The sequence below is a fragment of the Netta rufina genome (assembly GCF_964035555.1).
Source record: "Netta rufina genome assembly, chromosome: 1".
Taxonomy (NCBI): Eukaryota; Metazoa; Chordata; class Aves; order Anseriformes; family Anatidae; genus Netta; species Netta rufina.
Window position 1 is genome coordinate 14,999,473 of NC_140123.1, and position 12,945 is coordinate 15,012,417.

Below are 12,945 nucleotides of genomic sequence, written 5' to 3' on the forward strand. Positions count from 1 at the left end.
CTAAATCACGTAATCAGCTAAAACATTTTGTGCCACATGTATGTGGAGAAGCATGGTGTGTTTTTAGATGCCGTTTGTTGTTTAATCTTCTACTAAATATGATTGAATTTTTGCAGCAATAATGGAAAGAAACATGCCTATTAATTTTAAATATGCAATGTATATAAAAAATTAGCTTTAACTATTCTGATTTTTGGTGCATTTCTAACATTTTTTTCCCTAAAGGTACTGCAGGAAAAAATATGTTGTTCTGTCTTTATTTTTAATCTTAAGAACATATGTAGTAATAAAATTATAGTTATTCTGAGGACCTGTCCTGTACAGTTCCTACTGAAGTAATGAAACATGAAACAAAGAAATGAAACAATGCCTTTTTGTTATATAATTACCAGTTGAGATAATATAGATGGGATAAGTAAATGTGTATTTATATACTTCCCTTCTTCAGATAATTTTATTTCCTGAGTCATGCTTAACACAGCACTGCTTACTTCAGCCTCTTCTGCTTGCACATAGACATTAGATCATTGGCTTTGGAGCAGATTCCCTGTCTTTGTCATCTTTCATCTTCCCCTTGCATTGCAGTTTGGAATTGGGCTTCCTGGTGAAAATTTGTAGCCATAGTGTTATTGCATTGCCCCTTCAGGTAAGGTTTTGGTGTCATATTAAACATCAGTAGGAAAATGGACTAATTCGTAATTTAAGGTGTGGGTTTTTTCTTCCTTTGTGGGAGAGGGAGGAATATGCCAATAACTAAAACAAGTTCTAGCTCTTCTCTTAGATTCTTGCTCACTTCAGTTGCAGATTTCCCTTCTGTGTAACCAGTTGTACTACAAGTGCTGCTTTGTGCACAGTCAACACCATGTATGCTCTGTTGTGAAACTCAAGTTTCGAAGTATATGCATGACAGTAATGTTCACTCCTTACTGCCCTGCCATTTTATAATAATATCCTTTTGTAAGCTGTGCTCAGTTGATGAGATAAACTTGGACTCCTGGTGAATTCTGTAGATTTCGATATCGTTTTAAAAAGTTTGGGAATCGCAGTGATTTCACAGATTAGGAAAGTCCTTAAAGATCAAAGTATTGGGTGATTCCTGCTGTGAATTAGAGGATTTCATTTCCTTGGTTGTCAGAGCATTTTCTTTTAATAGCTAAATACAGATACTTTCTGATATGCATTAGTCTTGTGATTAAAAAAAAAACAGCTTTATTTACATTTTATACTTACACATCAGAAACTGTAGCGACTTGTATTTACTTTTGTATCTCAGTGTAGGTTGAATTTATGTTTTTGCTTTGGTAACTCTGTTGCCTTCTATCTGCCAGCAGTGAGCTCTGCTTTGTGTTCAAGGCTCATTGCATTTCACGGCAAAAACGGTGTACCGAGAAACTAAAAACAAAAAATGAAGACTTGCACTGAATGGAGGCATGCACGTGGACTTTTAAAAATGCATGTATTTACGTTAAGTTACAGCAATATATAAATGTTTGGTTCTAGAGGTATGCATTATCAGTAGTTCGCTAGATTCCAACTTCCAAAACGTAAGTCATCGTTAGTTAAAGGATAAACAGAAAAAAAATACCAAAAAAAAATATACTTCAGTAAACGGGGAGTTGAAGGCTTGTCTCTCACTGTGCAAATAATTTAATAGAAATGGAATTTTGTGGTTGTATTTGATTGACCTAGGAGGCATCAAACAGAGCTAGTAGGAGACCATGCCACAAGGATATTGTTGCTGCGAAATGTTTATGAAAGTTCAGGGGGACAATGGAGAAGTATCTGAAAGACAGATACCTTAGCACCTAGTAAATAGAATCTGACTGAGGAAATCAACTGAGGTATCTGGAGGCCAAGGGATTCACAGTCACTATACTTTCTAGATTTAGATGTGATTTAGGAGTCTGACAGTAAACAGTCTCCTTTCAGTCATTTATCAGTCATTCAGTGATCTAGTAAGGGCTGTCCATCCACCCAGGCTAAGTGCCTGTGCTAGATGGATTTCTGGTTAGACCCAGAATGGCTGTTACTGCATTATATGGGCTACAGTAATTACGGGAGTTTTAGTGAAAAGGTCTGAACATCAGCATTACTGAGCTTACATAGCTTATGTTTTAGGTGACTTAAGTTAATTCTGGGAATTCTGTTCCTGTTGAGCCTTTGGAGGAGATGTGGAGACGTAATTGCACAGGAGTGCAATCAGACTTGAAAGTCTGATTTCATAACTGCTCACAAAACTAAATGGGAATTACAGAGATGATAGAAAGCAGTACAAACCAATTTTTAATTCACCATTTCAATGTGTAGGGATGTCAGCAGAACACGAGCATTTTACTGGCTAGAGAAGAAAGCAACATAGTGGTCAAAAGCTTCTAGGACAAACCTATTTCTGCAGCTGTTGACAGCACTTCACAAAGACCACTGGCTACTCTGACAGCCAGGTGAGCAGACAGACCTTTACTCCTTTACTGTCCTGTCTGCAGTTGTGTGTTATTTAGAAAGAACCTTGGCCAGGTTTGTCTAGTAAACTAATGTTCATCAGATCATTGAATCTAGTAAGCAGAATTCTTCCAGGAGGTAGGTGGACTGATCAGCTCCTGGCATCCTGCTTCAAAGGCATTTTATCCTTTCTTTTTACAAAGAAACATTCCAGACCAGAATATGCTTTACTCAATGTTCAAGAGGACTGACACCCCAAGGGTAGTTTTGTTTTTTTCCTAGAGCCAGCTGGTTTTTGGCTTTGCAGTTCAAAAGAGATATTCTTGCTGAGTTTCATCTTCTAGGGATGTGTGGCTTTGAAGGACTCTGGGGCAAACAGTGGTTAGAAGGTCTGCCTGCGTGGCTAGGGTGTTGGCTTAGCAGTCAGGGAACATTTTCAGTTCATCAGATTTTACAGTTGGATGATATGGGGCATGTACCCATGGTATAAAATAGCATCTGATTAGCTTGGCTGCTTTTGGGGTGTAATTACTAAGTACAGGGTTCTTTGCACTTGAGCTTTGAATTCTGCATAAAAGTCCTGTTAACCCTGGATGTGGTAGGGTTTTTGAATGCTTTCTAGCATTGTCACTCTTTCTTGCTGTTCTGTTCAACAGCCTCAGATAAAAGCTGAGGTAGTGGTGTTACTTGTCTGCAGCACTTAAAGCTTGTGAGCATTAAGAGGAAGAAAGGAAAATCCAGTGCCTGTATACCGGTTTTCCTCATTTGGCAGCATGTAGCTCTCTGATAGTGGAATAGAGGGTTTGCTAGAGAAAGGCATAGCTTCTGGGGCCAAAATGAGGGAGTTAGAAATGTAGTTTGTAGGGGATTTCTTGGGCCAAAGACTACAGTAAGAAATTCTTGTCCTGGTTACGCCTTGGGATATTACTGAAATGCAACTGAATGATGATTTTACTCTTTTGACATTCCTCCAGGAATGTCTTTTGAGATTAAGCAAAAAAAAATCTATCCTCCGCCCTCCCAAGGCTTTAAATAATGAAAATCTTCAGCAGTAGCACAAGTGTAGAACAATAAGAAAGACAAAGAGCTACCGTACTTTGAATGTGGATATAGTAGGTATTTCAGCCATATATTTTAATTTCTGGGTGTATGTCTGAATCTTGTGTGAAATGACAATCTTTGTGGATAATGTATCTTCTGCAGAGTGTTCTCTGAGTCTGAGTCTAGCAGAGGGATGGCTTTTGCTAATGTGTTACTGTTTTACGTTGAGGAACTTTGGAAAGAGAGGTTGTACATGATGCAAAATATAGGTGAATGTCCATGATCATACAGAGATGGGAATGAGAGTTTTCTGAACTGTAGAGCACTGAAGGGTTATTTCCTCCAAAGCTGATATTTGGACCTCAAGACTCTGTATTCAGACAATAGCTTTGGACTCCAGAACACAGCTGCGTTTACCATTGCCTAAATGTAGGTTTCCCTGAATGTGCTTTTCTGTGCATAGAGATGTAGCACTGCTGGTCGTAGCGCTTTGTCTCTGTCTGCTGCTGGTGTTTTCTTACCTTTTACGTTGCTTTTTTGCGTCCTATTCTTCAGATTTGTGTTTGTGCTTGCTTAAGCCTTTAACACTTATACAGCAAGTTACAGTGTGAAGAAAAGTGCAAATAAGTCTTGTCACTTGTTTAACTGCTTGTGAAGGATCAGGGAAATAGTATTTCTGAAACTTGTCACTATTGCTGCTGCTGCTGGGCCTTAATCACTAGCTAAACTTTCCCATGAAAGGTAGAATATCTATGCTGCTTCTTTTTTTCTGGTGCTCATGCTGGTTTCATTCTGGCAGGCTTGACTTATTGCTGGTTTTGTACTATAATGCTATAGCAAAAGATAGTGTCAAAAGCATACAAAAGGATGCAAACAAATTATAAAATAAAACTCCAAATCCTAAATCAATACGATAGTGCTTTCTGTGCTTTGATTTCCCACTCGCCATTTCATTGTCCTTATCCCAGAAATGTTAGACGTGAGCCTGAAACTCCTTTGCTTCATGTACTGTTATATATGTAAAATGTTGGAATTTTTTTTAGATCAATTTCAGCTGGAGCAAACAAGAGCCCGCCATGAACTCCTTCCTTCTATATTGCAGGCCCACTCCCCGATGGATGGGAACAAGCTATGACCCAGGATGGAGAAATTTACTACATAAACCATAAGAACAAGACAACATCTTGGCTAGACCCAAGGCTTGACCCACGCTTTGGTAAAAGTTCATCTCGCTTCAGAATTTTTGATTCACTTCAGTTCACTTAGCTTTAATTACACAGGCATAGTTTGAAAACTCTTTATAGTATAATTAAAATAGATTTTTAATTTGAAACATAGACCTTATTTAAATCCTTATTTTAAAAATATAAAAAGATTAGCACACATCCTGTAGGAATATGTCACCTAACGTTAGGTGTTGGGATTTTGCCATATAATCCATAGAGTTCCCAAACTTTAGAAATAATTTATCTAAAGACAGTCTCAGCCAAGTTCAGTTTTCCCTTAAACTTGCAATTCTTTAGTACGGAAGATTCTTTTAATTCCCGAATAAATACTTATTTTCCTTTGCACTACCCTAAGGGAGGGTATTGTCAAATAATAATTTATGCTATTTAAATACACTTGAAACATATACCAGCTTATAATTCCAGCTTGTCACAGTGATGATCATGATGAAACTTTGTTTTAAACAATACAGAGATAAATGTTTAGATGTGTCATTTCTACTTTAACCTCCTTTGTGTGAGGTAAAAAATATTAAGCAGACTATTATTATTGAAAATGGAAATAGTAACTTAAATTAGACATCACAAGGTGTAGATCTAAATACGTAACAAAATAGGACTGGTATCAGCTTTTTGCAATTCTTTGATCTATATGAAAAGCAGAGCTGCAAGCACTTCAATAAAGTATTGGCACTGATGAATACAAATAGCAATAACGTTAAGAGAATGGTTTACTAGATGGTCCAAGGGATTGTTCCGATGTATTTAAGGTGGTATTACAACTTCGGTTTTTCTTTAAAGTCACAATCTCTGTATGTGTGAGCTTTATTAGATGCATTAATTTGCCCGCGATTTGTTTTCCCAACAACTTAGTATTTTCAGTTCTTTTGGATTTCAGTTAACTTTTCCAGAGACATGGAAGGAACAGTAGAGGTAAAAAAAAAAAATAAAAAAAAAATCATTGTGGTTTTCGAGCTTTAGTTTTGGACTCGGTGCAACTAAATGAAAACAGTGTGCAGATCACTGAGTAGGTCAGGCTGAGGGGATACAAAGCCTTTGAAGCTTTACAGGGGTTGACCTAACAACAACTGTGGGCCCCTTTTGGGAGAGGCATTAACTCCATGAATGCCATATAAACACAGAGCTGCAGAACTCAACAGTCACTGTTCTGTTTTGCTTTTCTGAAACGGCTGTTAGAAATTTCAGCTTTTTTGTTTTGTAGGCTTGAGCGCTCACATTAAACATCCGTTTGCTCTTATGGAAATCATTAGGTTGTCACACTTTGTTTATAAACTGCTCTCCAGTTTGTAGACAGGTCGAACCACTGTGCAACTTGAGCACAAAGGTGGGGCGTATATTGAAGGTTGTCAGCTTTGGCAAGCATCCATGCTGGCTTTAACAGAGTTGTGGACCTGTTTGCGTGTTGCGAGAGGAGTGTGTGGGTAATTCGCAACTCACAATTACATAATCAGGTGAATAAGGCTGAAAAGGAAGCAGTCATTTTGAAAATCAATGTTACCTTTTGCATTTAAAATGGGCAGGTCAATTATATTCACTTAAGTAATCTTGCAAGATGTGCATTTTGCTCTTCTTTGCATTACCGTGCAGTTTCGGATGATGAGCTGGATATACCAGCTGGAATTAAAAAGGAGTGTGTGGGGGGGAAGGCTTTAATTGGCAAAGGTCACGAGTGAGATGAATCTTACTTCTCAGAACTACGTTCTGCTCCTTTGTAAATACTGCAGCCTAACCGTAAGGGTAAAAGCTACTTGTCTTGTGCATACTGAAACTCCCTCGAATGTGAAGGCTGTGCAGTTAAACTGAAAGAAGTTAGAAATGTCCAAAAGGCTGCATAAGGGTTTCTTGCTGCATAGCTTCCCTTTTTGGGCCCACTGTGTATGTGTATCCCAGACAGGCTTGAGTATATGCCAAGGCTCTTTATTTTGTGGTCGGACTTTTAATCTGTTCCAGACCTTTTCAGTCAAAGAGCTCAAGTGTAACTGAAAGGGGCAGGAAAGAAGAAGGGAAAAAAAAAAAAAGCATGTGGGCTCTTCTGATCTAGAGTGACGGCAAATAGAGACAAGCTGCTAGCTGCTGTTGAGCTTGAAGGAGTTTTCCTTGAAATCTGAAGTTGTACACATCGTATTGTGGTTTATGTTTTTGTCATTCAAGCCAAGAAAATACTGAATCTTTTTCCTGATGCTTTCTCACTTGTGACCTTCAGAAACCACTCCAGCAAAGAAGAAAAAATCAGTTTGACAGAGCTAACTTAGCGAGCCTTGCATTTATTTATCATGTAGAGATCCTCAACTAATAAGTGCTGTGACCCTAAATAGACCGTGAATGACTCAGAAGTTTACCTTTTAATGCTTAATGCAGGTTGAAAATCCCCACTCCCAGCCCCCCAGATCACCTTATTTATTTTCTGTCATTGTGTTTTAATACAAGGGCTTGGATTTCATTATTTTTTTCATCTACTAACACTTTCTGAAGGGAACCTAGGTGGATTCTTCTTTGTAATAGTAAAGTGTTCGATCATTACAATACTAACGTTAATTGAAAATGACGAAGTTCATTTCTTCCTCAGTAATACCCCTCTAAGTGATCTGAAGAACCATTGAAAACAGTAAAACTGTTGAATGGTATGTGCAAACATACTCTTCTATTTCAGTATTCAGAAAGGGAAGGTTTCAAGAGTCTTTGCCTTTACTGTTTTTGAATTCCCAGCTTCCAAGGAGACAGCCCTTATTTCTCTGTGTTTTGCTCATCACTTGGCAGCTTTGTATTCATCTTTCTTTTCTGCAGTAGGTATGCATATACTTTTTTAAAAGTACTGCTTGGAATCTTCCATTAATGTGGCTGGAAAAGAGGGAGGAAGGAGGATCAGGTTAAAGAAATTGTTTTAGGCAGACATACCTACTGACTTATTTGGTAAAGGGAATTTGGGTATTGCGTTCATGCCTCTAAACAGAAAATAAAAGGGTGCTGTTGATATGGATTCTTTCTCGAAGCAGGCCTTTAAGACGGTGCATCAGATAAGAGTTTCTGTCAGAATACTGTGCTGTGGAGTAGGCTGAGTCTCAAATCTGAGTGCTCCAAGTTGAAGATAAGAGCTTCGATCAGAGACCCAAATCTAACACCTTTGAAGTGGGTCGGAGGTCTTCAGCTACACTGCTTAAACGGCACAGAAGCCTTGTTGGCTCACTCAGATGTTGATCCTCCCAAGGTTACGTATTTGGCATTAGAATAGTTGTGAGTTAGGAGAATTGACAAAGCTTAAAGTCTAGGAGAGGACGAAATATGAAAGAAGGGTCTTCTCATGCCAAGTACAGACAAATCGTAGAAGATTAGATGGGATCAAAGGATGGGGGTTGGGAAGGGGCTTCCTTAGGCCTGTGTCAGCAGGATTCTTTGTGCTAGTGAAGCATCTGGTACAAACATGCTGTCCAGCCTTTAGCGGTGCCTCTACAGGCCCCATAGGAAAGGGCTTCAAGTTACTATTTTTAAGGTTACATATTTAAGAGAAACAGTCAGGTCAAGCTTGTGTTTTGTGATGTTTTGTCTTTCACTAGCTTATGCTACTGTGCATTGTTCATTCTTCACAGATCCTGATGTTTTCTGTAGGCCTCCCAAACAGCGTTGATACGTTTTCTTGATAGTCAAAGACTGTCTCGGTGCGAAGCAAGTCAGCTAAGCACTCTTGAGTGGCCAGAGCTACTGAAGCAGAAGAACATCTGCTTTTTCTATAAAATTAAATTTCCTAGAACCACTTGAAGTTTGGAATTATTCAACTTTATTGCTACAGGTTTCCGAGAGTTGGCTTTCGTATCAAATACTGTTAAAGGAATTTTAACTGTTAGTTCAGTTTGCAGATGGCAGGGCTGGTTTTTGAAACACAAGGAGAAATAATTTGCCTTTGGTGAACTTGAAGTGGGAAAATATTGGAAACTGGCATTTAATTTGCATCTTTATTGGGTTAATACAAGTCTTACATTTGAATGTAGTACTCTGTTAGAGAAGGTAGGCAAACCTTTCTTCAGGAATTGGAATAAAACACATTACTGTTTGTTTTCTTATTTTATTCTAAACTTCAGTTTTAGAGGCTTGTTATTAACGATCAGACTAATGTTATATATCCCAGACTTTTTCCTTCTGTTCTTTCATATGTTGGAGCTGCCAAATGGGGTATGAAGCAAGAGATGTGACCTTGGATTGAAATTGTTGCCACAACTCCCACTTAGGGATCATGTTAAGATTTTGTGAAGGTCTGTATGAATTTTGGATGAGGAGGAAGAGATGGCAAGACAGTGTTTAACATTATTATGGAAAATGACACAGGGGCTTGGTGTACAGTAGCTGCTTGAACTACACAAGTAGAAAAAGGAGTAATGAGGACAGTTGGAGTGCAGAGAACACACATCAGGACTTTGTTTCCTTCTTTCATAATCCAGGAACTTAGTGGACAGGACAGAGATAGACCTCTAGTCTGGAGAATCTTTTATTATTTTTTTTGTCTGGTCTTAAAGTGACCCAGGCCTTCTGCCTAGTCACAGTGGCCTTTCAGATTTTTCAAGTTCCAGATCCACCTTCCATTTTTGTGCAAAGGCAGAACATGAGCAACAGTTGGTTTTGATCTGCAAATTTAAAGTTATATTGTCTTTACGTGCTCTGTCACTAAAACAAAATGGATTTGACTCATCTGAGAGGTCTGTTACTAGATTTTTCACTATCCTGCTTCTGTCTTTCCAGAAGAACAATTTCAGGAGATCATTTAGGATGGGGACTAGACTTACTTATTTTGGTATGACTGTCAGAATGTGTACATTCTGAGCAACATCAATATTCACTGAACCAGTGGCTTCTGTCAAAGTAAGTTCATTGTGTATCTGCAAGCCAGACAAAATTTCACTGGTAAGCATCCCATTGTTTTCGAGATGCTGCCCTTATAAAATGTGACAGTAAATGCTTATTAGTTGTTCATTATCTATCAGAAATCTTGTTTTGTTCACAAGCAGTATGTATTTAGACCTCTTTACTGAATGGAGTTCATTGAATCTGCCCACAAGTACTGTGTGAACTACTTTATGTAGAATATTTAGTGTACTAATAAAAAGGAGAAAAAATAAAACCTTTTATGGAAGATTTCTTGGGACAATAGGTTTACATGAGTTTACACTTGCTCTTTTCAGAATTATTTAAAACAGTTTGAGAAAGATTTGTTGGCAGTGGTATCTTTATGCCAGTATAGTTAATGTATATACCTCCACTGTTGTGGATGAACATAGCTAGAACAACTTTGACAGTAGAAGAAATCTGTACTCCTAATAAGGCCATTTTATCCACCATGTTCTTCTAGCACTGCAGTTTTTCTCTGTTAATGAACGAGCTATGTTAGAAATTAAAGGTGCATCGTTTATCTGTAATCTAAATATATATACACACAATAATTATATACTCTATATCTAATCATACATAATCTAAAATTCAAAGAAGCATTAGCTTTCTTCTTTCCCTCCTTGAATTCAGGCGTGTTGAAACATGATTTCAGTTTCTTGTATAGAATGTAGTTTTACACTGCTTCTTGATAGAACACTGATTTTTTTTTAATAACAGTTTTTGCCAGGTTGTATAACTCCTGTTTAATATTTTCTAATGGATTTATAGTGGAGATTTTTTTTTATTAAAAAAAAAAAAAAAAAAAAAAAAAGATGTGTGCATGTTTTTACACCAGGTATGTGGACCTCAAAAAGTGGACAAATGAATTAAAGGAAATGTCCATTTAAAAACAAACCAAAAAAAAAAAAAAAAGAATTATGAGAAGTTATACAAAAGCTTACATTTTGGCCTAATTAACTCAGGAAGTGTTATGTGAGGGAACATACCTTCATGTATAGCTCTTTGCTGATTAAACTTTGGTCTAAAATGCAGGCCAGCTTTAATGAAATATTTTGACAGATCTTCAGTTGACAGGCATGGAGTCGGAGATGCTGTAGGGTCTTAACGATGGTCAATCAATCAAGCTGTGGCAACTCTGCATTCTAGGATACAAGAAGACTCATAAAAAAGCAATGGCAGCTTTATCAAAACAAAACAAAGAACCTATAATTCATAGTTTTTTTAATCAGTGGGAACCACATGGATACCAAAAAAAAAAAAAAAAAAAAAAGAAAAGAAAAAAAAAGAAAAATTTTGATTTGAGTAGAAATAATAAATGCAGAGTAATCAATCCACAGTTTGGCCATGCTTCTGTAATAGCGTTTTCATCAGATATTTCTTGTTTTAACCAAGAGTTTAGCTCTGGAGTATGCAAATATTTCTTTTTACCTATGATGCTAAGATTTCCTTTTATGTTTACTGCAGCAAAGATGTAGCTTTTCCCCCTCACTTTTAGCTTCTGAATTCTTGGATTAATCAAAATTGAAAACAGAATATTTTATTTTCTGGATTTTTAGGTTGCATTATAACAGCAGCATTAGGAAACACCAACTGGGATTTCCTTTAAGTAATATAGGAATGCAGTTCGAAACATGGCTTGTATTCTGATAAGCCAAGAAATTGTTGTACCAAGTCTCTCTAAAAAGGCACTTGGAACAAGCTTTAATTACTTCCGAGACGCATTCTTTTAGATCCTGCTGGTAACTTTCTTCACAGCTCTTTTCAGTTTGATCAGAGGATTTTTGCCTCTGTTGCAGTGGTACAAGCTAGCATCGTTAAAAAGCCAAGCCATAACCAAACAGATCCACAAAGAACTGTCTTAACTTCCAAGTGCAGCTAAAGGGGAAAAGTGCTCTTTTTTCAGTTCCTGCAACAAAATATTGATTCTGACTGTTATGAACAGTAAGTTACCGTTTGTCCAGATACTGAGTGCTTTAGTTTGTTTGCTTAAATAAATGTCTTTGCATTTGGAGATGGAAATTAGCTTTGGTTTTCAAGAGTGAACTGATAAAAACAAAAGGGAGACCTTCAGACATTCAGCTGTGTCTCGTAATCAGCAAGGGTGCTCTACAGCAGTGTTTGCATGTGATCCAGCATGGGGAAAGGTACTGTGTTGCTGCAAACTGTCAGCGCCCTGGGACGTGATTTAAATTGGCATAGGATCTCGGGAGAGAATTAGCCTTTTATGTTTGAGTTGTTACCAATATGCTGGCCTTTTCTCTCTAGCACTAATGCCTGGTAATTGTTTCTCTTCTTTTTTTTTTTTTTTTTTTTTTTTCCCCATTAATGTTATAGACAGCGGTCTAAACTCCTTTCAGTAACTGTCAAGTATTATCTGCTACAGTACAGAACAGGCTTTTTGCTGTTGAGTTTAGGTGGTAGAACGCTTAATATATAACATTTGAAGACCACTAATTCCTAAATGGTTCTCAAAAGCATATTGCAGCTATTATGATAGACTGCATTCTGCAGATTGTGAATCTAAGCCATATTATAGGACTGCACGATCTTTTTTACTGTCTTAAGTTGCCCGTGTTTTTTAACTTGTCTGCCCCTCCTCCTCCTCTCTCCAATCCCCCTCTTCTAGAAACAAAGACTTGTTTGTTCCTCCTCTGCCTGTGAGGTCTTTGCAGCCTTCACTGTGTGGGTGCAGAGCCCCTTATTTAAATGCTTTCCATACCCTTGGAAGGTAAGGAACAGGATGCATCAGAAAACTGATAAGTCCTAACTCTTATAGATAACTGAAGTTCTTTGACTTTGAATTCAAGGTATTTAAAAAGAGCTGTGTGTGTCTGGATCATGACAAACCTGTGAGGTGTGAAAAAATTAAATGTGCATATAGGAGATCTCACTGATAAGCATATTCTCTAGAGTGCGAATGTCTGTAGTCGTGTCCCTAATAAGTAATGGTTGGAGAATTGAGATTTAAACAGAAAACACACAAGTGCATGCACAAAACAACTTCAAAGCCTCTGTTTTTCCCTGTCACTTGAAACAAGTTGTTTTCCCCCTTTTTAATTAAATAATGTATTGGAAATAGTAGAAAACTACATTCTTCTTTGTTTACCTTGAAGATTGCATAACTGTGTAATGAGCCAAGATCACTGATCTTAGTAGTGTTTTTTTCTTCCACTAAGTCTTCACCTGGATGTATTTGCTGGTTGAGTTTTATTAAGTCTTTTTTAATCCCAAACTTTAATTTCATAGGTAAAATATTCCCACTACATGAAAATACCTTTATGATCTGTTGAGAGAACAGTTCTAAAATCTTGACAATTTTTTACTCTTCTTCTTATTTTTACTC

General features: G+C 37.4%; 1 protein-coding gene across 3 annotated transcripts in view; it reads left to right on the plus strand.

The window, feature by feature from the left end:
* YAP1 (Yes1 associated transcriptional regulator) overlaps window positions 1–12,945 on the plus strand; it is an 87,635-nt gene that overhangs the window by 51,605 nt on the left and 23,085 nt on the right. For all 3 annotated transcript variants that reach the window (XM_084290915.1, XM_084290914.1, XM_084290916.1), the window contains exon 4: window positions 4,583–4,696. In XM_084290915.1, coding sequence (XP_084147041.1) covers window positions 4,583–4,696 — 114 coding nt within the window. The remainder of the gene's footprint in view (window positions 1–4,582; window positions 4,697–12,945) is intronic.